The sequence below is a fragment of the Microtus pennsylvanicus genome, chromosome 8, assembly GCF_037038515.1.
Source record: "Microtus pennsylvanicus isolate mMicPen1 chromosome 8, mMicPen1.hap1, whole genome shotgun sequence".
NCBI classification, from domain to species: Eukaryota; Metazoa; Chordata; class Mammalia; order Rodentia; family Cricetidae; genus Microtus; species Microtus pennsylvanicus.
Genome location: NC_134586.1, coordinates 85,248,169 through 85,270,585, shown reverse-complemented (window position 1 = coordinate 85,270,585; position 22,417 = coordinate 85,248,169). Strand labels below are relative to the sequence as shown.

Below are 22,417 nucleotides of genomic sequence, written 5' to 3'. Positions count from 1 at the left end.
AAGCTTCAGAGCAAGCTTGTGCAAGCAGTGGTGTGTGCAGTGTGCATGTAATGTTGGGGACACTGGCCACAAAGCCTATCAAGAAGGACAGAAATCTGCTTTAAGACAGACGCTTGTGTGCGGACCTGCAAGGGGACTGACTGGGCCATCTAGATGAGACCTGAAGGCCAAGGAGCCCTTGGACAGGAGGCAAGCAGCAAGCCAAGGACAAAACAAAAGCCACGGGCCTGCTCTACCTGACCTTTAGTTGGCCAGCCGAGTTCCATAGGGTGTTCAGAGGTGACACCACCTTTGGACAATGAGGAGGGACAATGGGCTGAGGCACTGCCTTCAGGAGAAAAGCAGAGATAAAAAATGAGGCACTGCCTTCAGATGATTATCGGGGTGTTCATCCTTCCCTCATCAGCTCACATACATGGAGAGAATCTAGCAGTAGCCCTTAGGATTGAACTCCCAGGCCACATCTCACCCGCTCGTCTGCATGGTCTACTCTGGCTTTTCTTCTTTGGCCCATGGCAAAGTCCCTTCGTTTACCCTCTGGGCACAGAGAATCTCTTGGGATGCATAAGTGCCCTAGAGACAGTAATCAAGGCCAGTCACTTCCACTTAATGGTTCTCTGGCTAGGCTACAGGCTTTGTCAGAGGGGACATGCCCGTCTTTCTTACAAGATGGCAGTGGTGTCTCCTGCCATCACTGGCACTTCCCAGCATGTCTCTAAGTCAAGGTGTGGGAGAAAATGCCCAGCACCTGAGAAAACCTGTTCCTCATCATACCAAAGAGGACAGAGACCTAAGCATGGCAGCTGAACGCCCCGCCTCACAACAAAGCCCAATGGGCTATGTATGATATGCAAATTCTAGTCTCTTTCACATTGAACAAAAACAGTGAATTCACTGATTTTTCCTAACCTGATTTTTCACAAAGCCTGATGCTAAGCTCTGAGCTTCTCCTTCCTTCTTCAGCCACGATGTGGGAAGCTAGAGTGGATACTGACTCAACCCACCCACCAACTGACATGGGGCTTTTCATGTACCAGTGAAGATACACCCCCTGTACCTCTTTCCCCAGGTGCCTGTCCCCTTTCTCATCTAGAATACCCAGGTGTACCTTGAAAACAAGGCATCAAGAAGAGAGACTGACAGCTCTTGGGTGTCAACAGAATGACGGAGACCAGACCCATTGCCTTACCTCCTCACAAAGAGTGGCCCAAGGCCCGCTAAAGTCCACAGGGGCCAGTGGGACTTGGGTATACACAAATACAGTACTCTGGAGCTAATGACATTGGGCGGGGTGGGGGGCACATCAGAAGGACAGAGTGACAGCTGTGTCCATCACCTGCCTATACGCGCTATTCACCATCGCCCTCCACTTCCAGACAGTGCCCAATTCCAGTGGGCATTGTGCAAACACCTGGCCATGCAGGCAGATGAGGGAAATGGCAACTTATCCCGGAGGAGTTCTCTACTAAGAGCATCCGACTCGTTGATGATAGGCATCTCTGACATAGCCATAAACCCAGCCCCGCTGAGCAGCAACTGTACCTAGGAGCTGAGACTCTCCCGGGCATGCCCACTTGGAAGAAAGTAACTTCAAGCAGTGCTAGTCTCCTGCTGGAACCCTCAGACAGTGTGTGGAACCCCCCAAGAATAAGATTCACAGTCAGTGTTACCATAGTCTATTTCTGTGGTTCTGTACATCCTTGTACCATTGTGCCATCAACCCTCAGGGGCCAGCCAGTCACTCTAGACCCAGCTTAGGACAGAGAACAGAGCATTCTTCATAACTGTGATGGATGTAGCATTATAGCTGCGATTGGGCTTACCCATCAGGTGAGGTGTCCCTAGGGGACCTCTGCTCGGAGTGTAGAGACCTAAGAAGCGCTAGGTAGAAGCCTACGATCATCTAATGATTGGAAACAGCCATTGCCAGCCTTTGGTGGCCACTGCAGTTCTCTGAGCTATATATGAACCACACAGTAAATCCCACCTGTGTGCCAAGGGGGGCGGGAATATCCAAACTCTCATGCCTCCCTTAGACCGTTGTACCAGGCTACTAATAAAGACCTGTGTAGCCAAGTGGAAGGGGCCAGCTTTTCTAGTCCTAGGAGTCTCTGGCACCCCCTTGTCAATCATTTGCCCAATGGAGACAGCCACAGTCATGCATTCTATTGCCACACCCTTCAGCCCCTGTACTTTCCCTCTCCTTCCCGGTGCATCTCACAATGCAGGCAGCTCTAGCTCCCACACACTTTCCCAGGCTCAGCCTTGAGAAGCAGCAGGTCGTTGCCAGCAGTGTGGCTGTACTAGCCCTTTACAGTTCTCATTCCAGCACTGCGTCAGCCAGGGTCGTGTGTGTCTGCCTCTGCACCCCAAAGATCTACCTCGCCTCTTCACTGGGTGGAGCTCCTCTCTCTGAGGTCTTGGGGGACACCCTGAGGTGGCAGTTGTTGGTGGCAGCAGAGAAAGGGATCTTGAGAAAAGGCCCATGTTGACCCCCATCAGCCCGGGCACACTGTACCCGGGATGACTTCTACAGAGCCTGAGGGAGTCCGGAGGAAAGGCCAGGTCATTAGGGATGGACACAGGCAGGAAAGACTTGGAGCAAGAAGTTGACCAGATAGCCTCTGAGGCCTGGGATAGTCGGGATTTATGGTGTCTCCAGGGAGCATGTGAGAGCTGTTTTTACATCTAACAAATGCATCCAAGCTTGGGACTCCATCTCAACAGTAAAACACAGGTGTGTGAATTCCCTTCAGCATTGAGTAAGCATGTGTGGGCTGAAAGGACCTCAGCCCAGATGCTCTGTGTGGCCATACTTTGCCCTCTCTTCCTAGGCTTGCTCAGGACATAGCCATGCAAGGCCTTAGACCCTCTGGTCACATGAGTCATCTGTGGAAAAGGAACAGCCTCAGGGTCCCAGAGTAATCTGCACACTGTAGGTTGTTTGGGGGCTCCAAAGGCCTTACATTTTCAAATTCTGGTGCTGAGAATGAAATCAGAGTTGTGTAGAAGGATCTCCTGGGAAGAGGTTTCTCTGGCCCAAGTCAGGCTAAGCCTCAGCAGAACTTTAGGCCTCACCTACTTCCATCTTGTTTTCCAGAATAGGAGGCTGAGGGCCGGAGAGGCTCAGGATATCTGTCAGTGGCAAAGCAGGGTACCCAGGTCCCTTTGCTCCCAACTAGTGCTCTGTCCACTCATTCAGCAGCTGTCCCCGGCCTCTTTGGCCAACCTACTGTCTTACCAGGCATTGGTACACCTCTACTGCCTGCCCTAGGTACACCCAAGGGACCAGTCTTAAGAGTCTTGGCCCCTTGTTTTTGCAGAAGTCAGTGGGTAGGCAACAGAGCTCACTGCCCTGCCACAGCCCCAGCCAGGCCAGGCTCAGTGTGGGAAGCTGGGGTGGTGAAAGTAGCCAAGCAGGGGTGGTCAAGTCAATGGCCTCTGAGAAACCTGCCTCCTGACTTAACGCTCTGGGTGTTTTGTTTTTGTTTTTTTGTTTTGTTTCTCCCGGCCTCACTTCTGTATCGGTTTACTCTCGCTTCATCGTATCTGTTTCCTTCCAGGTCCAGCTATAGGGAGCAGCTGCCAGGCCTTAGGAGCCTTTGCAATGGTCTTGTATTTCTGTAGACACCAGATATAAACATACTGATATATTTGTGTCCCTCCCCTGCTCCCCACCCCAGTTCACAAGCCCGACGCACACTCTACACGCAGGCCACTCTGACCTCTGACCCCGTGTTCCATGTGGCAGGAGGGCACCCCCGCCCCGGGCCAGGCCCCAGGTCATGGCTGCTGGCTGTCTGTGGCGGAAGTCCTTGGTTGTTTTCCTCTCCCCTCCCCAGCTCTAACCATTCTGTCCGTCTATCTCGTCTTGTCTTCAGTTTCAAAGCAATGTCATGAAGGGCTTCCCTTCCACGCCTAAAAGGAAACAATATGTTTTTTGGAGAGGTTGGGGTCAGCGGGACTTCCTGGGCAGCCTTCCAAGGCCCTGGGTCTTCAAGATGTGCTCAAAAGGACACCTCCTGATTGACTAGGATGGCAGCCAATCAGGAGCCATTGAGCCTCAGCCAGAAGAGATTCTGCCCTGTGAGGCAGTAGGTCCTGCTTGCCAGGGCATGCTGGTACCATGTGGTGTAGACACCAGGTCCAGCAGGTAGCTAAACCATATTGTTTCCCTTTGGAGCTAGTCCTGGTCCTTGTCCCCATTCACGGCTCATGCTTTTTGATTTGCATCTTTTTTGCATGGACATGCCGAGTAGTGATAAGCAGGGTTTTCTGTTCTCTGGGGCGCCTCTGGTCAGACTTCTCTTTCAGATCCTGTGTCAGGTCATTAGGTTCAGGTGTGTCATTGCTGTGTCCTTTGAGTCCTAAGATGAAGGGCGTGACTGAGGTGCACAGGGAACTCTGGCCCTGTGAGGAAGCGGCGGTGGCCGCAGGGGTGGCAGGTGAGGACACCCTGGTTTCTGTGCCTTAGGTCAGTGCAGGATGGCAGCCAGAGCAGCCGGGAGAAGCTGGAGCTGGTGCTCTCGAACCTGCAGGCTGACGTCCTGGAGTCTCTGCTGGAATTCGTCTACACAGGTTCGCTGGTCATCGACTCAGCCAATGCCAAGACTCTGCTCGAGGCGGCCAGCAAGTTCCAATTTCACACCTTCTGCAAAGTCTGCGTGTCCTTTCTCGGTAAGCTGACTAGTGGGCCTTTACATCCTGTAGAGAAAATGGGGCAGATGCATGAAAAATTCCAGCCAGCAAGAATAGAGCAAGGAGGGCTGTGTGTCCCCAGATCATGCCAGGATATCTAGATTCTACCTGAGCATGTGGGTGGCTTGATGGAATGGCATGCACTGAAGGGGTCACTGTGGCCTTGCCAGAACCTGTGACCACTAGGATGTGTGGACAGCCTGTGCAGGTAGGGAACCTGACTGCTCTGCCCTGGCCACTAAACCCTGGATGAATCAACCATGCACTCTATTTCCTTTTAACATATTGGTTCCCAGGCCATACAGATGCCTGGACAAGTCAGTGCATCTGATCTAACGCTTGGAAGCTCAGAACCGTTTTTGCAAGGCATGGATATTGGTGATGGGCTCACGACCTCCCAGACTTTCTGCCCAGAGCATGCTCACTTTACAGCTTGGTGCGGCTTAGCTAGGCTGGGAATTGTGGAGTACCGGGAACAAGGACAGCATCATCAATAAAATAAAACAAGATAAAAATAAACAGAGCCTGGGTGTATCTGCAGAAAGAAAAGCTAAAAGATCAGGACTGCTGAAGGACTCATCAGTCCAGGAGGGTCAGGAGCTACAGTGACAGAATGAGGCACACAGCCAGTTCTAGCCTGGAAGATCCATTAGCCAGGTGTCAGAAGATCTAGTCACTGAATCCTAGATTCTAGATGGTGGACTAGGGACTCTAAGGACCATAGGTGACTGTACACTGATATGTGAGGACTGTTGTGTACAAGGTTTAAAGATGTCTGTGACATCAAGCATGATGGAAGACACTATAAGTTTCAAAGTGGCCGGTACCCATAGCCTAGGGTATCCTGAAGCCCCGGCCCTCCCTCTACTGCCAGGAAAGAAGCTCATGACATCCCTCACAATTTCGGTTTTCCTGCTTGGATCCACAGGGGTAGAACTAGGCCCTGGGAGGTCCCCATGACTCAAGGCAGAGGAAATTTTGAAAACAGCTCTGAGGCTTGGGAGGTAGGGTACTGACAGCTATAGATGCTGGAGGCAGGGCCACAAGAAAATGGGCTGGGTTCAAAGGAAGATCCAGGGATGATGACGGGAGCAAGAGGTGGTCCTTCCAGGACTTCCGGATCAGTGACCATTCACTCTGTCCACCCCAGAGAAGCAACTGACTGCCAGCAACTGCCTGGGCGTGCTGGCCATGGCTGAGGCCATGCAGTGCAGCGAGCTCTACCACATGGCCAAGGCCTTTGCGCTGCAGATCTTCCCAGAGGTGGCCGCCCAAGAGGAGATCCTCAGCATCTCTAAGGATGACTTTATCGCTTACGTCTCCAATGACAGTCTCAACACCAAGGCCGAGGAGCTGGTCTATGAAACTGTCATCAAGTGGATCAAGAAGGACCCAGCAGCGAGGGCACAGGTAGGCTGGCTCCACCCAGTCCCTGCAGGGCTGGGACCTGCTGCAGGGATGGAGGAAGGAGCAAGGGGCAGGGTTCCATGTCTCAACAGCAAGGATTGTGTAGAAGCCAAAAATAATGACGAGTGGAAAGGAGTATAGCACACACATACACACACATCCTTTTCCACACACAGAGTGCCAGGGAGGGGAAAGAGGGGGTGAAAATGAGACTCAGTCTCCAGAGGACTCTCAGGGACTTCCGCCCGGCTGAGAACGAGTCTCCAGGTTTGCCAAGGCAACACGGAGTCTGGGGGGAGTGGGGGCGTATACCTGGGCTCTTCGCAGAAAACTGGGTGCCTGAGCAGGGTATGTGGGATCTCAGGAGGTCAGAGGACATACTCTGGCTACCAAATGTGTGAGAGCAACCATAAACCATTCTGGAAGTGGGAAACCAGTGTGTGTGTGATAGGCAAGAACATGAGGCTACCAGAGGAGACAGGAAAGCCAGAGTGATCATTCACAGGAGGAAGAGAGATACAACAGTATCCCCAGATAGTCTTGGGGCGCTCAAAGGCCCATTCGTACCCAGAAGGTCCCAACTGTAGGCCCCATGCAGAAGGGAATCACCACTGGTTATTGTAGTGAGGAGCCTGGAAGTCAGGGCAGCTGCTGGAAGCCTTGGAAGGGCCAGAATATAAAAACAATAAATGGGACAATGGTGGAAGTGGGAGCCTAACCACTAGGACAGAGTCAGGGAAGCCAGACCCAGAACACGCTAAAGCCACCAAGTCCTGGGTCAGAAAGGTTGTCACATTTTATTGAACATAAAAAGGACACGGCCAAGTATGGTAACACATGCCTGTAAGCCCAGCACTTGGAAGTAGAAGCAGGAGGATTAGGGATTCAAAGCTAGACTTGACTACATAGTGAACTTGAGCCTGGGCTACAGGAAACTCTGACCCAGAAAAAGGGAGGGAAGGGGAAAGGGCAAGGAATGGGTTGGGGGAAGATTGGAGACAAGGATGAGAGAGATATGGATGGCTCCCTGCCCCTTCTCAACCCCACCACTGAGTCCTTGGAGTCTATGAGAAGTGGGTTCCTCATTTAATCAGGTTGGCAGGAAGCTAGTTTTTAGTAAAAGGAACTGGAGTTGTGTAGATAATGACAGTAACTGCCCCAGTTCTCCTCAACCCTCAAATCCACATCCTCAGCCCAGAGTGTGGTATGAGCTCAGCCTGGCTTGCCCGGAGACCCTGGTCTCGCGCCTTCCCCATCTGCTATGTGCCGCATCCTTCCAAAAAGACCCTTTACACCCAAGAATCCTTCAAAGGTCACACCCCTTTTCACTCTCCCGTGCCTCTGGATGTCCCCACAACTCTTCCATCTCAAACATCATCTGCCCCGTGCACTCCTCTCCCACTTCCACAGCCCTAGTAGGCTCCCATCAGAAGCAGGGTCTCATCAGGCTCCGCAGCTGCAGTAACAAGCTCAGCGTAGGGTCTGCACTGGCCCCCAATTACTCCTGCCAGTCATCCGCCAGACCAAACAAAAGTGGGTGGAGTGGTGAGCCGTGTGCCTGGCGCGGGGAAGTTCACATCAATGCAGGAAAAGCCTTGAGTGAAGGATAAGAGGATCCAGAAGCCAAGATGAGACGCGGCGACACTCCTAAGGAGCTGTAGTACGACGTGGTCACCTGACAATCATCATCTGAGTGCTTCTGGGTCCTCCCACCTGGTTCCTGTCACACTCACACCTCTTTGAGATGCAAGGCTCCTACTCTCCTGGCTTCCGCCGCCTGGCAGTATGGTGTGCAGTCATGATCCACGACATAGATAGGGTGTGGTGACAAGAGGCTGAAGGGACAGAGAGACAGGCTGCTCCAGTGCCAGCTGCAGCCACCACGCCTCCAGTTAGCCCTGCATGCCTCCCATTGTCTGGTATGCCAGGCTGGGCAGTGTGCGCTTGCTTCTGAGACATGCCCCATGGGAAGTCCTTCTCCGTTCAGCTCATAAGAGATGGCTTCCTCTGAGCGGAATCCGGCCTCTTCTCTCCCACAGTATGCAGCAGAGCTCCTAGCTGCCGTCCGCCTCCCGTTCATCCACCCCAGCTATCTGCTCAATGTGGTGGACAACGAAGAGCTGATCAAGTCATCAGAAGCATGCCGGGACCTGGTCAACGAGGCTAAGCGCTACCACATGCTGCCCCACGCCCGGCAGGAGATGCAGACACCCCGAACCCGGCCCCGCCTCTCTGCAGGTATCAAGGGACATGCCCAAATCCCCAAATTGCAGATGCCATGGAACCAGCTGGCTCCAGGTGGTCCTCCAGACAAGAGCCAGGCACAGCTGCTGACGAAGTAAGGGTGTGTCTCAAGGATGCCCATCCATGTCCCTGCAGGTGTGGCCGAGGTCATCGTTTTGGTTGGGGGCCGTCAGATGGTGGGGATGACCCAGCGCTCACTGGTGGCTGTCACCTGTTGGAATCCACAGAACAACAAATGGTACCCCTTGGCTTCTCTACCTTTCTATGACCGAGAGTTCTTCAGTGTAGTGAGTGCTGGGGACAACATCTACCTCTCAGGTAAGGCTCCCAAGGGCTGGGTGGGAAGTGGGATGGGTTTTCCCAAGGGACCTCTGCCTCCTACACACAGGGCTGAGGAAGGTCAAGGCCCCAGATGGCTGTCTGGCTAGCAGATGAAGCCTCCTGATTCTGTCCCTGGAGCAGAGCAACCTGTCCTCAAGCCCTTCCTCAGCTCCCCCATCTGCTCTTTTGTACCCCCATTCTGTCCACAGGTGGTATGGAATCAGGGGTGACGCTGGCTGATGTCTGGTGCTACATGTCCCTGTTGGATAACTGGAACCTGGTCTCCAGAATGACCGTCCCTCGCTGTCGCCACAATAGTCTAGTCTACGATGGAAAGATTTACACTCTCGGAGGCCTTGGCGTGGCAGGCAACGTGGACCACGTGGAGAGGTAAGGCAGCCACAGTCCCTGAGCTGGCATCTCTTGATATCACTGAACACTAAGGTCACATCACTAAGCCCGGCACCTCCTTGACACCAATGGTCTACAGACTGGCCCATTCCAAGCTCATCGTGCATAATAAAAGGAAGTGAACACAAGAGGTGACCTCATGAGTCACCAAAGAGGACATTCTTGTTAACAGCCATTGAGTTGTAACACAAGGTGTGGCCCGAGGTCCAATCATAGGAGGATGTGAGTGAAATTTGGTTAAGGGTGCACAGTAGATTACAAGTACCAGCCCAGAGACAAAGCGTTCAGGAGAAAAGCTGGCATTGATATCCCAAGCATGGGCCATGCCAGTGGTTGTGCAACTTGGTCCTGCCAAGTGAAGGTTGCAGGCATCCTTCCTGCATCCCACACATGGCAGGTAAATTGGACTAAAGTAACACAGGGAAGAGACACCACCCACCAACTCAGCAATGTAGGTGCAGTCTGGCCAGGCCTCTAGAATTCTTCAGAGGAAAACTATGAGCCCACGACCTCCAGATTCCAAGTTGGTCTGCCTTTCTTTCACATCCCAGGCTGCTGTCTCCCTACCTCCACCCTAGCCTGTCTATTGAGGATGTAAGTCAGGCCTATGCCTGAGGGCCAAAGGCTGGAGGGAGAACTGCCCTAGGGAAAAATGCCAAGATCCTTCCAGTCACGAGATTGCTCTTAGAGCAAATGGGCGGGTCGCCTTGAGAAAGATGCTCGGGCTGGAGAGATAGCTCAGCTATTAAGAGCACTGATGCTGATTCAATTCCCAACACCTCACAGCTCACAGCTGTCTACAATTCCAGTTTCAGGGGACCCAACACCCTCACACAGACATACACACCAAGGTACATAAAATAAATTACAAAAAAAAAAAGAAAAGAAAAAAAGAGAGGAAGATGCTCAGGACCTGTGGGAGAGGACCATTAGTTAGCAGCACAGGAAGATCTACTGGTCATAGCTTCTCCGCTCTTTCCCCTACCCTGGCCCACACCATTTGCAGTGTGACATCCTTTCTGCCTGTGAAGCCACACCTACCCCTCAATTTGAATCCCTCCCCCCCCCCCGTCATGCCCCATGGCTAATTGGGTACTTGATAAATGTTCCAGCAAAGACGGTCTCAGAGTGAGACAGGTTCTGAATGTTCACTGTGGGCTTTTAAGTCCCCCAAGTGGATCCATAGAGGGCTTGGTAACAACATTTAATTGTCATATTGATTTGATGATAATGGGAAATTCCCAGGTGATTATGAACATATTAATATTGTGCTTGGACTCAGACCAGCCCCAACACTGGGGAGTCTTCGACAAAACCTGCTGCATGTCCAGGTGTACCCCCAAGCTCCCCCAGAAGCATCAGCTTCCAGTCATTTGTCAACCAATAATAAACACATGAGCAAGAAGACGTTTTCTATGTAGGAGTCCGCGGAGCAGGGTGGCATCCTGCTTTGCTTCTGTCAGCTATTTTTAATCTCCTAAAATGCTGATTACTCATTTCGCAAAGTTCTACTTGTTGATAAATACAGGGATTTGTTGAAAGATCAAGCGCCTTGACGGAGGGGGAGAGACAAGCTCCGGTCCTCTTGCTTTCCTTGGGCCCTGAAGCAGTTCTCCGGGGCCCCAAGGGGCCGCCTCTACTGGCCTTCCCCAAGGAGCTCAGCCTTCCAGATGGCTGGAAAATAAATGTCAGCTCTGAGCATCAGAGACTGAGTCCACCCCTAGGAGGCCCATTGGATGCAAGAGCAGCTGGGGATCCCAGAGGAGCCTGAGAGACCCCGAGTTCTCCCTTGGCCCATGAAGATCTGTCATCTGTGCTTGTAGGATGAGAGACTGGAAGACCCTTAGGCGGTGCCCATGCAAGGGAGTGGAGCACCCAGTAGGGAAGAGGCACCCAGTAGCTACCCAAGGAACAAGCCCCTTTGACTAAGTCAGTCTCTGTGCCACGTGGCAGAAGCGATGACAGTTCAGGGTGACAGGAAGGTCAGTGTAATGGGGACAGACACGAGGGTGCTTTGTTCCACAGTAAGCACTAATGGTACACATTGCTATTATATTGATAATGAATGAGATATATGGTGTATTATAATTATATTACATTACTGTGTTACAGGAATAGAGTGAGATTACATAATTATAGATTAAAACAACAGCGCCATAGACAAACCTGTATTATATCATTATATAAATAACCGGGTCTAATATTTTACAGCAATATATTGCAGGAGCTGTGGTTACTGCATAAATGATAGTGGAACACCTCACTCGGCTAGGTCATTTGCATGTCATTAGCATATCCTTCTCAAGCAGGAAGCTGACAGATTGAGCTGACTGGAGGGCTCATTGGCTTGGCAATCAGCCACCTGGAATAACAAACTCTCAGGAAATTTGTGTTTGGCAGAATGTGTCATTATGCCGAAAGACTGAAGACTAACAACCACATAATCTTTCTCATCCCCCAGCTCTTTCTGTGGGAGCTCTTTGGCTAGCTGCCATATTGGCTTAAACAGATATCTGAACTCTGACCCTGCCCCAAAAAGATGCTCCATTACCTATTAGCTGTATATCATCTATCTACAACTGAATGGTAGCAGCCCTTGCTGCCCGGTAAGAGACTTCGGCTTCTTACATTCAAGTCCAGAAGTGGTTGTCACTTGGCTGTCCCCTCCCCACACACTCAAGAACCAGAGACACGGTGCACATAAGACCCTCCTCCTAGAGGGCCCACCTCTGAGCTAATGATGGCTCTTGTCCAAAAGAGGCTCACAGGGGGAACATGGGAGTCGTGTATGGATCATGACCATGTGCTAATCAAAATCCCTGGTGTCCCAGTGAGCAAACTCGGGCCCATACTTTGGGTGCAGACACATATGGAGCAGAGATAAGTCTGGGGAGCCACAGATGTACCCTACCAGCAGGTCTACAGTAAGTGCTGAAACAGCTACAGTCAGCAGGGACCTTGAGGGCAGCTAGGTCATTGGAACACTGAACAGAAATGTGGACGCATAGGTTGTTGGAACTTGTCCTCCAAAAGCAAACCTCAGGAGCAGCAGCTCCTTGGACAGCCCACTTAGCTCCGGTTCTGTCCCTGCCTCCTTTCTCTCATGTGTCTCGACCTCTCCACCCTTTCACCTTGCTGCTTCATCCTGCAGTGCATATGAAGCAGAACTGTTCAGTCCCACTCTCTCCCTTCTTCTCTCTCTCTCTCTCTCTCTCTCTCTCTCTCTCTCTCTCTCTCTCTCTCTCTCTCTCTCTCTCTGAGGCTGGAAATCCTAGTCTAGCCAACGCTACACGCTGCAAGGCACCCTTGGAAATGGCCTTATCAGCCATTTCTTCTCAAAAGCAAGGGCTCTCTCTTCTCCTCTCTCCTCAAAGCCCAAATCCTATACACAAGCTCCCTGACTGCTTTTGGCCACCCCACCTCCTGCTTACCAGAGTAAATGGGGCCATGGTTTGAGAACTCAGATGTTCTGGAGATGCAGTATTTGCTTAGAATGCAAGTAGCCCTAAGTCTGATTCCCAGTGCTACATAAGGTAGGCATCGCTGTCTACATTTGTAAGGGTGGCACTGGGGAGATCTCAGAGGTTACGCTCATCCTTGGCTACTTAGAAAGTACCAGATCAGTCTAGGATTTGTGTATCCATCTCTCGAGGAAAGCAAACACCTTTCATGCCACTTTGATAATCCCAGCAATGTGCCTGCAGCTGTACCATCCTCGAGTTCCACTTTCGGGTCCTGCTCACGTGCACACAACTCCTTTTGCTTTAGTTAGCATCTACTATACCTGTCAGAAACCTTACAGGACCCAGGGGCCTTCAGTTCTTCCTTGTATCCTTCAAGGACAAATAACAGATCCCCAGGGGGTGAGGGAGAGTTGGGGCTCTTCAGAGTTCCCTGTGGTCCCCAGCTCCTCCTCTTTCTCTCTCTCTCTCTCTCTCTCTCTCTCTCTCTCTCTCTCTCTCTCTCTCTCCCTCTCTCTCTCTCTCTCTGTGTGTATGTGTGTGTGTCTTTCCCTTTCCCCTCTTTCCCTCCCTCCCTCCTTCCCTCCCTCTCCCTCTCTTTCAATAGGATCTGTGTTACCCAGGCTGGCTTTGAACTCCCCAGTCAACGTCTGAATGCTGACACTCAGTTGTGCTCCAGCCTCTCTTACTTATACTGCAAAGTCCCCTCGGTACTACAGGGGATGAGTTCCAGGATACCTGTAGACTCCCATCTGCAAGTGCAGTAGCTACATACAAATACCTGTGCACAGCCTACTGCAGACTCTAGATGGGTACTTCAAATCATTTCACACACCACTTATAACACCTCATACAATGTAAGTGCTATGTAAAGAGCTGTTATACTGTATTGCTTTTGGAAATAATAGAAAATCTGTTAATGTTCAACACAGACACAATTTTTCAGCTATTCCCTGTGCACAAGTGACTGCATCTATGGATGCAGAATGCACGGGTTTGGAGTCTGGCTGTTTAGGTAACTTTTGCTTATTCACTTGGGCTTCATCCTAGCTACACAACAATGTACTTAACGCCGCCCACCCCCACCCCCCACATGCATGTACGTGCGGACGCTTCCATTAAAACCAAACCAGTGTTGTGCCAGAGTTCATTTCAGTGGGCTTGGGAGAAGCAACTGATGACATTTAGAAAACTGTGCAACCCAGTTATTATTAAAAACTAGAATTAACACTCAGATAATCCATCACTTCCTGGGTAGTCACCATATTTTCCTGCTCTCTTCTTGAGGTTTTACATGGCTGTTGGAGCTGCACGTGGGGAGAGCAGTGACCAGAGCACACAGGATTTTCTCCTGGGACTCCCTGGTCCTGCTGCTAGGGTCAGGCAGGTGGAAGGCTTTGCATTCCAGAAACCAGCAGGTGGTGCCAGGATGTTTTTCTCACCGAGAGGGCCTGTAAATGCTGATGGGCATTCTATTAACAAACCCCCTCAGGATTGCATGTTTCTTTCTAAGTACCCCCACCTCTGCCATCTCCACGGCTCAGTTTCCTCAGGGAGACATCTGTGTCTGCTGTCTCTGTCTCCAGAGTACTGGCCCCTCTCGCGCTGACACACAATGCCTTGTGTACATCTTGTTTCGCCTATAGTGCCAGCAACCCCAGAATACCGTGACTTGCTGAACCCCACTGTCCACATTTGAGGCCCTTTTTCTACAGCATAGATGCTGACTGCCCCAAAATAGGGTTTTTCTCCACCCTTCCCAGTCAGCCCTCCGCCTCAGGACTCACCTCACCCATGCCCAGCCCCTGACACTCACCATCCCTTGACCCATTACTTACCTCTCATCAAGCTTCCTGTGGGTGATTAGTCTAGCTGGTCTCCGTGAGTCCAGCCTCCTGCCTGAAGTATCTCCCCCACCCTGCAGCCACAGTGGTCTCTTCCCTGCTTACACCTTCAGGGCCTGCCCACTGCTCCCTACACAAAGCCCAAGTCCCTAAGTACGGCACACACAGTGCCTTCTAATCTACCCTACCTCCAGCCACTATGGACGACTCCAGATGTCCCTCAAATACCCCTGTGCCCACATTTATCCCTTCACCTTCAATTAACTTCCTATATTAGGGTTTCTTTTGCTGTCAAGAGACACGATGACCTCAGCAACTCTTATAAAGGAAAACATTTAATTGGGGTGGCTCACTTACAGTTCAGAGGTTCAGTCCATTATCGTCATGGCAGGAAGCAAGGCAGCGTGCAGGGAGATATGGCGCTGGAGAAGGAGCTGAGAGTTCTTACATCCTGACTCACAGGCAATAGGAAGTGGTCTATGACGCTAGATGTGGCTTGAGCATATGTGAGACCTCAAAACCCGCCTCCATAGTGACACTTCCGCCAACAAAGCCACACCTCCTAATAGTGCCACTCCCTTTGGGGTCATTTGCTTTCCAACCACCACACTTCCTGAGCCCATTTGCACCTGCCCAACCTCTGCCTGACATCGATAGCCCATTCACCCTTCCAGACCCAGCCTGGAGCCACTTTCCAGAAAGGCTTAGCCTCCCCTGTGAAAAAGTGAGGTGTCCTGCTGTGTGCATGTTGACCCCTCATCATCATGACACAACAACCTTCGTAATCTTCAGATTTTGTATGTTTGATGTGGCTGTCTTCCCCACTGGGCCAGCAGCTCCTTGAGGGCAGAAATGGTCTCCCCCCAGTGGATTCTGGGTGCGCCATCACCATGGAGATGCTTACTCTGTAAGCAAGGGCAGGATCTACACAGAGGTTGGACACACAACAAAAGGTCCCACCGCAGCTCCAAAGGAGGCCTATGAAGCCAGTTTGGAGCAATGCCTGGAAATGACCCAAACCTGGGTCCCCATCTGTGGGCTTAGGCTATGCAGTGATGCCGAAGGCAGAAAGCAGATGCTGAATTGCCCCGACTGCTGCTGTCCTGGACCGTGGCCTGCCTTGCACACGGACTATCTCTTTCTCCTCTTCACAGGTATGACACTATCACTAACCAATGGGAGGCAGTAGCCCCTCTGCCCAAGGCAGTACATTCAGCAGCGGCCACTGTGTGCGGTGGCAAGGTCTACGTGTTCGGTGGAGTCAATGAGGCAGGCCGAGCCGCGGGTGTCCTTCAGTCCTATGTGCCACAGACCAACACGTGGAGCTTCATTGAGTCCCCAATGATAGGTAAGAATCTGGTGTCTCCTCAGTCCCGGCCAGTGGGACCCCCGACAGTCCCGCATCCCACATCCCAGACAGAATTAGGATCAGCCCAAATTGTCCACAGAAGCAGGTCTAGTGGTGGGTAGCAGGTAGTCCCAAAGCCCAGGCGCAGCGGGGATGCCAGCACCTAGAAAAGGGCAAGCCAGCCAAGACTCCGCCTGCTCCTGGTCCCCAGCCTGTCCCAGGGCAATCATTGGGAGCACGGCTGGGAAAGAGAGAGGAGGGAGGCCAGGACCACTGACCTTGACCACCTGTTCTGCCATCCTCACAGACAACAAGTATGCACCAGCTGTCACCCTCAACGGCTTTGTGTTCATCCTGGGAGGAGCTTACGCCAGAGCCACCACCATCTACGACCCAGAAAAAGGCAACATCAAGGCGGGCCCAAATATGAATCACTCTCGCCAGTTCTGCAGGTGAGGGAGTATCTGGGCTGGGGCTGTGGAGGAGTGGGGACTGGAGGGGTGTATGGGTGAACCCACCCCCACCCCAGGAACAGATGGCGGGACTAGAGTATAATATGGGGCCCCTAAGAGCAGCTGTGAGAGGATCCTGTGTCCCCAAACTGTGGCTCCGTATGATCCCGTCTCACACTGGAAAAGACATAAAAGTCACCCTCCCTTCAGGGAGAAGCAAGGCCAGCTCTCCCCTCGGGTGCCTTCCAGAGGCATGTCAGGACAACTGGCCTCTGATGGGAATGCTCTGGTCACATATGTGAACCCCATGATGGCCCAGGCAAGGGCACACTCTGCATCTGTCTGCTCCTCTAAGGCTTCCTGACGAGCTGCAAGCACAGGCAGACACAAGAGGTAGAATGCAGCTTGTCCCCAGTACCCTGACCCCAGGTCTGTGAGATGCCAGCCCTAGCTCTTCTGGATGCTTCCTTTCCCTGTCTAAGAAGAACAGGAATAAGGAACGCCCTAGACACCCCACTGTTTTCAGTCCCATAGCGGGTGCTTCCCGACGAGCCCCAGAGGCCATGACTAAGTTTTCAGTTATCAATGACAGGAAGTGTTTATTGAGTACCTGGTGTTTGTCTAGTTACACAGAAGGTAACACTTACTGCTAACATGTGGCTTCAACTTGGAGAAGTAGCTTTCCCGGCCCTAGAAAAGTCTATCTGCTCTGGCGTTTAAATGCAGCAAACTGCGAGGCTCCTGGTGGAGTTTGAGTTCCTCAGATTTTGAACTGTCCTTTGATACCACAACCTCGATCATGGTCTGACTTTTCCGTAGCTGACAGTGATGTTTGAACACCGAGTCCATGAGGAAGAGGCCAATGCCTTACCTGAGACTACAAGCATCAGGAAACACTGAGTCCCAAGGGTGGGCGGAAGCTGGCCTTCGTTAGAGAAACAGGGAGATAGTTGGCCTAGAGAGAGAGAGAGAGAGAGAGAGAGAGAGAGAGAGAGAGAGAGAGAGAGAGAGAGAAAGAGAGAGAAAGAGAGAGAGAGAGAGGAGAGAGAGAGATGAAAGCCCAGAGTAGCAAGGAACTAGAAGGGAGCACTATGGAGGCCTCGGTGTGTGATGAGAAATCTAGAGTTGGGATGTGTTCTGGTCTGGGCCTTGCAAAAATTAGGAGAGCCTTGAAAACTTCTGGGTCTATTTTTAAGAAAGAGCCAAGAAGAATTGGCCATTTGATGGGGTGAAGGAGAAATTGGGGCTAGAAACATGGCGAGAAGCAACCGCTGAAATGCATGAAGAAGTAAGTGCAGGGCTGCAGAGACGACTTAGTGGATAAGAGCAGTTGTTCTCTTGCAGAGGACCTGGGTTCGATTCCCTGCACCCACATGGAGGTGTAATTCCAATTCCAGTGGATCTGGTGCCCTCTTCTGACCTCTGCAGACACCAGGCATGCATGCTATACACATACATACATGCAAGCAAATCTCATAACATAAAGTAAAAAAAACTTAATTCAAGGAAATTCTAAAGAAGCGCAGAAAGAGCAGCAGACCAGGCCTTTGAAGAGCTGACTGGAATAACAGGTCCCAGTCATCAAGTGTCACTCAGGAAACTGGTCCAAGCAGAGCTGTCAGTCACCCTGCAGAGCACACATGCTGAGGAGACAGGAAGAAGGTGGGACTCTGGTTCCTGGGCAGAGGGGCGGGGCTTCCTGTGACAGGGCTGCCGCTTGGTTAGATCTGACCCCTGTTGTTCTGTCTCTTGGTGTTTTGAGTCACATCCCCAGCTCCGTGTGAAACTCCAAAGGCTCTGTACGCACACTAGGAAAAGATGCTCAGTAAAGGCTCAGAGACGGGCAGGCATCTATGTAGAAGCATCCCCTGTCGCAGCTGTCTGTAGTGTCTTGGCAGAGCTGGGAGGTGGCAGCTAATCAAAATGAGCTTATCTCCCCTGAGAACAGTACCGCGTGTCATCCTGAGTGTTCCTGTAGAAAAATGTCATTGTTGTTTTGTTGTTTATTGGCCCAGGTTAGGCGTCAGAGAAGAGCAAGATCCTACATGACCTGTGCAAGAGGGCCCAGGGGCCCCTACAGCCAGGACAGGGTTGGGATCTATTTTCAGAACCAATAAAAAAACTCAAGGCCTAACTCTCTGCCTCGCTTTCCCACCCATAGTGCTGTGGTGCTTGATGGTAAAATTTATGCAACCGGAGGCATCGTGAGCAGCGAGGGACCAGCTCTGGGCAACATGGAAGCCTATGAGCCAACAACGAACACATGGACCCTCCTACCCCACATGCCCTGTCCTGTGTTTAGACATGGCTGTGTCGTGATAAAGAAATATATTCAAAGCGGCTGACATCGGCAGAGAGCCCAGGACAAGCCTATGGGACGAGTCTGGTGAGGCAAACGCCACACACCATGGTTATCTTCCGACACCAACGAGAGGCCCACAGAACACAATCAAGAAACTCACTGCGCTAACATTTCGAATATTCTCTACATTGAATGTAGAAAATCATCCTCGCCTTTTGGGTGAAGCAGGGCACAGCGCTTCGGGCAGCAGGAACCTGAAAAACAGAGCCAGGGCTCGCTGGCTAGCCAAGGCGCTTGCTCTCCACAGGGGGCACTCGCTCTGCCCGGTGCAATAGTTTCACATATTTTTCAACTGGGAGAGAGGCTGTTTTTTTTTTCCTTCTTGCAGAGCAAGCTCAATCCCTAAACCACCATAGATCAATTATCCTGTGACAATATTGGGCATCAGGCTCTTTTGGAATAAGGTCAAAGTGTCCTTATCACTTTGATTCCTACTTTCTTTGTTTTTCGTTTTTGTTTTTAACCAATCTACACTTTCAAGTGGCCGAGAGAAAAAAAAAACGAGGGACGGGGCTGTGCAGCACCAAGGCCTACGAGAGGGCTGGTTGCCACCAGACAGGAGAGAGGGCCAGCTGCAGAGCCAGGGCTGACAGCCGCAGGGATTGCTGGGAAGAGCCACCTGTCCTTCACGGATTTTTCTACCATGTTTTTGCTGCGAACGGACATGGTGGGATGTGCTAGCTTTCTCTTAGCCAGTCTGAATTATTTAGATTTCCGAGGCATTTTTCTTGATACACAAAAGGCTATTTTTAAGTACCGAGAGGAGGAGGCCACAAGAGAGGCAACGCTGTGGGGCTTCCCAGAGCTCTTTGTAGGTAGTGCCAGAGGGGGGCACTGGCTCTCATTTTTCTATGTGCAGAATAGAGGAGCTCTCCTGAGGTGGGCCATGCCCCCACTTTATTTTTGGAAAAAGTTAACTCCCAGACAGCCCTGGAAGACTATGCCTCATCGAGGCATTGTCGGGGGGAGGGGGGGGAAAGGGTCTATTCTAGAAGAATGTAGTTCTGGCTTCTGACACCAGTCCAGCTCCCTCCGTGAGGTAAAGCTGAGGACCCAGGCCCAGAAAAGGGACTGAGGGAGGGAGGGAGGGAGGGAGAAGAAATGTCTACAAAGCACAGGAGACTATTTTTGATATTTATAGCTATATATTCAAGGCACCTGCCGCGAGAGCTCTCAGGATGGGGACAGCCTTCTTAGACGAGCCATGACAGCCACGGCCTGAGGGGCACGCGGAGAAACCGCTCTTCTTGTTGCCTTGTTGGATAGCAACCTGAGAAAAGGGAAGCCAGGAAAAACCTCCCAACCAGGCTCAGAAGAGAAAGGCCTTCCCATTAGTCCTTAGACCCTCAAACCTCACCTGGTCCTCAGCTTCCGTTCCAGGGCAGGAAGAAGGCCGCCGCCACCGTGCTGTTTAGTTGAAGTTAGTACCAAATACACACCATTTTTCTACCTGGGAAGTCAGCTCGCCATGACCTCATAGTAAGAACCAGTGACAGAGAGAAAAAGAGACAGGATACACTCTCCATCATTCAGTATTGGATGACACAAAATTCCAGTCCTAACGACGGGCATCAACTTCTAGCATTACAAGTGCGGCTCCCACTTGACAAGATACCGAGCTTCGTTATGCAGTTTTTAATATTATTTATTATTTAAAAAAAGTAATAAGCACAAAACTACATACATTGTATGTCATTTAAAAGTATTTATGTCAAACAGGGTGCAAGCGTGAACCCAAGGACTGGAGCACAAATTTCTAACTGCCTGGGGCAGGGTGAATGTGAGCATTGGCGTGCGTCTGCCTCCAAGGGAGGTGCTAGTGGTGAAGAGGACTCCGCGGAGGACACTGAGATTCCGTTTCTCTCCTCATCGATCACACTGGAGCAAACTGGCTATTTCTGTGAATGACATAAAACAGGGTTCTCTGTAATGGTATTGTATATAGTATATGTTTATTGTTAAGTTGTTATATTATAATAAATATATTTATAGATCTAGACTGGGAAGCTGATGCAATGTCTTTGTGTGCCACCGCCTTTGCCTCAGTGACACCACACCCCGGCGCAAGCCTGCCATTCCTCTTGGCCGCCAAGAGTACACGTCCCCTTCTAGACGGCCATGTAGGTTTCGATGACTGGAGAGGACAGGTTTGCAAGGGGACGGGAGATGAACAGTAACCAATAAAGGACAGCTGAAGATCAAAGTTGAAAGGACTTACAGACACAATGGAATTGACCCAAGACTATTCCCTTCACCTATGCACGTCTGATCATAGCCATGCATCTGGAAGCGCCATAGCTTTCTTCCCCCCACCCCTTTCTCTCCTGCACTGGAGTCACTTGCTTCTCAATTCATCAACCTAGCGGGAGCCACAAGACACTTTCCTCTAGGAAGAAACATCAAGTGTGATTTCCGTGCTAAGAACCAGGTCGGGTGACCTCCCCACTTCCTCTTTTAGTCCGTCACACAAACACATTGCTACGCCGAGGACGCCTAGGCAAGGTTTATTTAGTGTGAAATGTGGAATGCCTCTCTCAGGAAGGATGCTTACAAAAGAGGGCAGGTTTTCCAAAGTAGTCACCCACAGGAAGCCTCCATGCCCTTAATCCTTAAGTTTTACCAAGATCTAGTGTCTCCTTAAAAGCAAAAGCCTAATATGGTGGGAAGAGGAGGCATTGACGCCTTGAGATGAGTGGACCATATGTCTATCAGATAAACATTTCCCTGGGAACATCAATCCTGCAAAACAGGATGGAGGCTGTCCAGTGGATGCCAGTCATGAAGAGCTAAAATGATAACTTGTGGTAAAAGCAATATGCCAGCTCCATTCTTGTCTACTCCATTTTCTTTTTATCAAGGGAAATGCTCTCGTGGTCCATGAAGAGTCTCTGTGTTTTATACCTAACTCCGGTGGTAATCAGATTCCATTTTTACCATAACAAGGCAGGTGCGTCCACTGGATTAGGAAAGCCACCGTGATAACCATCAAGGTACAACCACCTGATATAACAAAGAAGGTTAGAAGACAGTCCACATTGTGGATTTTTTTAAAAACCTCAGGAGAGCAATCAGAATGATCTATTGCTTGTGTGGTAGAGTATTTTAGTTAAAGGGACCAGGTCATACAATTGGAAAATGTTAGTTAAGTAGAAATAACGGTTAGATCAAAAAATTTTAACATTAATTAAAAAGGTGCTGGCAGATAGAATCCAAAAGGTTTTTAAAAAAAGCTCAACACTGAAACTCAGCAAGGAATGAGGTAATGCCTAGTAGCTATTAAGTTGACTCCCTACACCCACCTGTAGGGGGAGCTGTGCTGAGGAGGTGCAGAGACCCTACAGAAGCGCTGAGGGTTCTGCAGATGAGAGAGCAGGTGGCAGGCACCGCACACATCAGGAGCCTGAGGAGCACTGAGATAATCACTTCTAGGCAGCCGTAAAGAAATGACGTGAACTCTAGGAGAATAATGCTAACAGGGTATGTAAGATTGACAAGGTCTTGTTTGTTGACACTAATGATGTGCTAGCCACCATACTAACACACAGAGCACTGGATCCCCACAATTCAGGTACGAAAGACACAAAAAAAACAAAGAAAATCCATCTCTGTACAAGACTGTAGCTTAAGATGTGCGGCTATGTGCAGAAGACACATGCTTGTTTGTAGATGTACATAGATGAACCCAGTTCACAAGACTACCTAGACCTGCGCTCTGATGACTTTGAGACCAGGGTCCTTCTTCCCCAAGCTACCTCAGAAACCTTTACCTTCATACAAAGGTAAAGGTTTGTACCTGCACCCCAAGCGTGCAGCCCTATCATTGTACTCATGGAATTGCGAGTATATATTCTTCCCTCTTTTCAAGAATT

The 22,417-nt window shown here is 50.7% G+C and overlaps 1 protein-coding gene across 4 annotated transcripts in view; it reads left to right on the top strand.

Annotated features, from left to right (window-relative positions):
• Nucleotides 1-22,146, top strand: part of Klhl29 (kelch like family member 29) — a 304,814-nt gene extending 282,668 nt beyond the window's left edge. For all 4 annotated transcript variants that reach the window (XM_075983970.1, XM_075983969.1, XM_075983972.1 and 1 more), the window contains 8 exons: nt 4,475-4,677; nt 5,849-6,108; nt 8,145-8,343; nt 8,485-8,667; nt 8,880-9,060; nt 15,541-15,734; nt 16,042-16,186; nt 18,348-22,146. In XM_075983970.1, the coding sequence (XP_075840085.1) occupies nt 4,475-4,677; nt 5,849-6,108; nt 8,145-8,343; nt 8,485-8,667; nt 8,880-9,060; nt 15,541-15,734; nt 16,042-16,186; nt 18,348-18,531 (1,549 nt within the window). In that variant the 3' untranslated portion in view covers nt 18,532-22,146. The remainder of the gene's footprint in view (nt 1-4,474; nt 4,678-5,848; nt 6,109-8,144; nt 8,344-8,484; nt 8,668-8,879; nt 9,061-15,540; nt 15,735-16,041; nt 16,187-18,347) is intronic.
• The last annotated feature ends 271 nt before the right edge of the window (nt 22,147-22,417 follow it).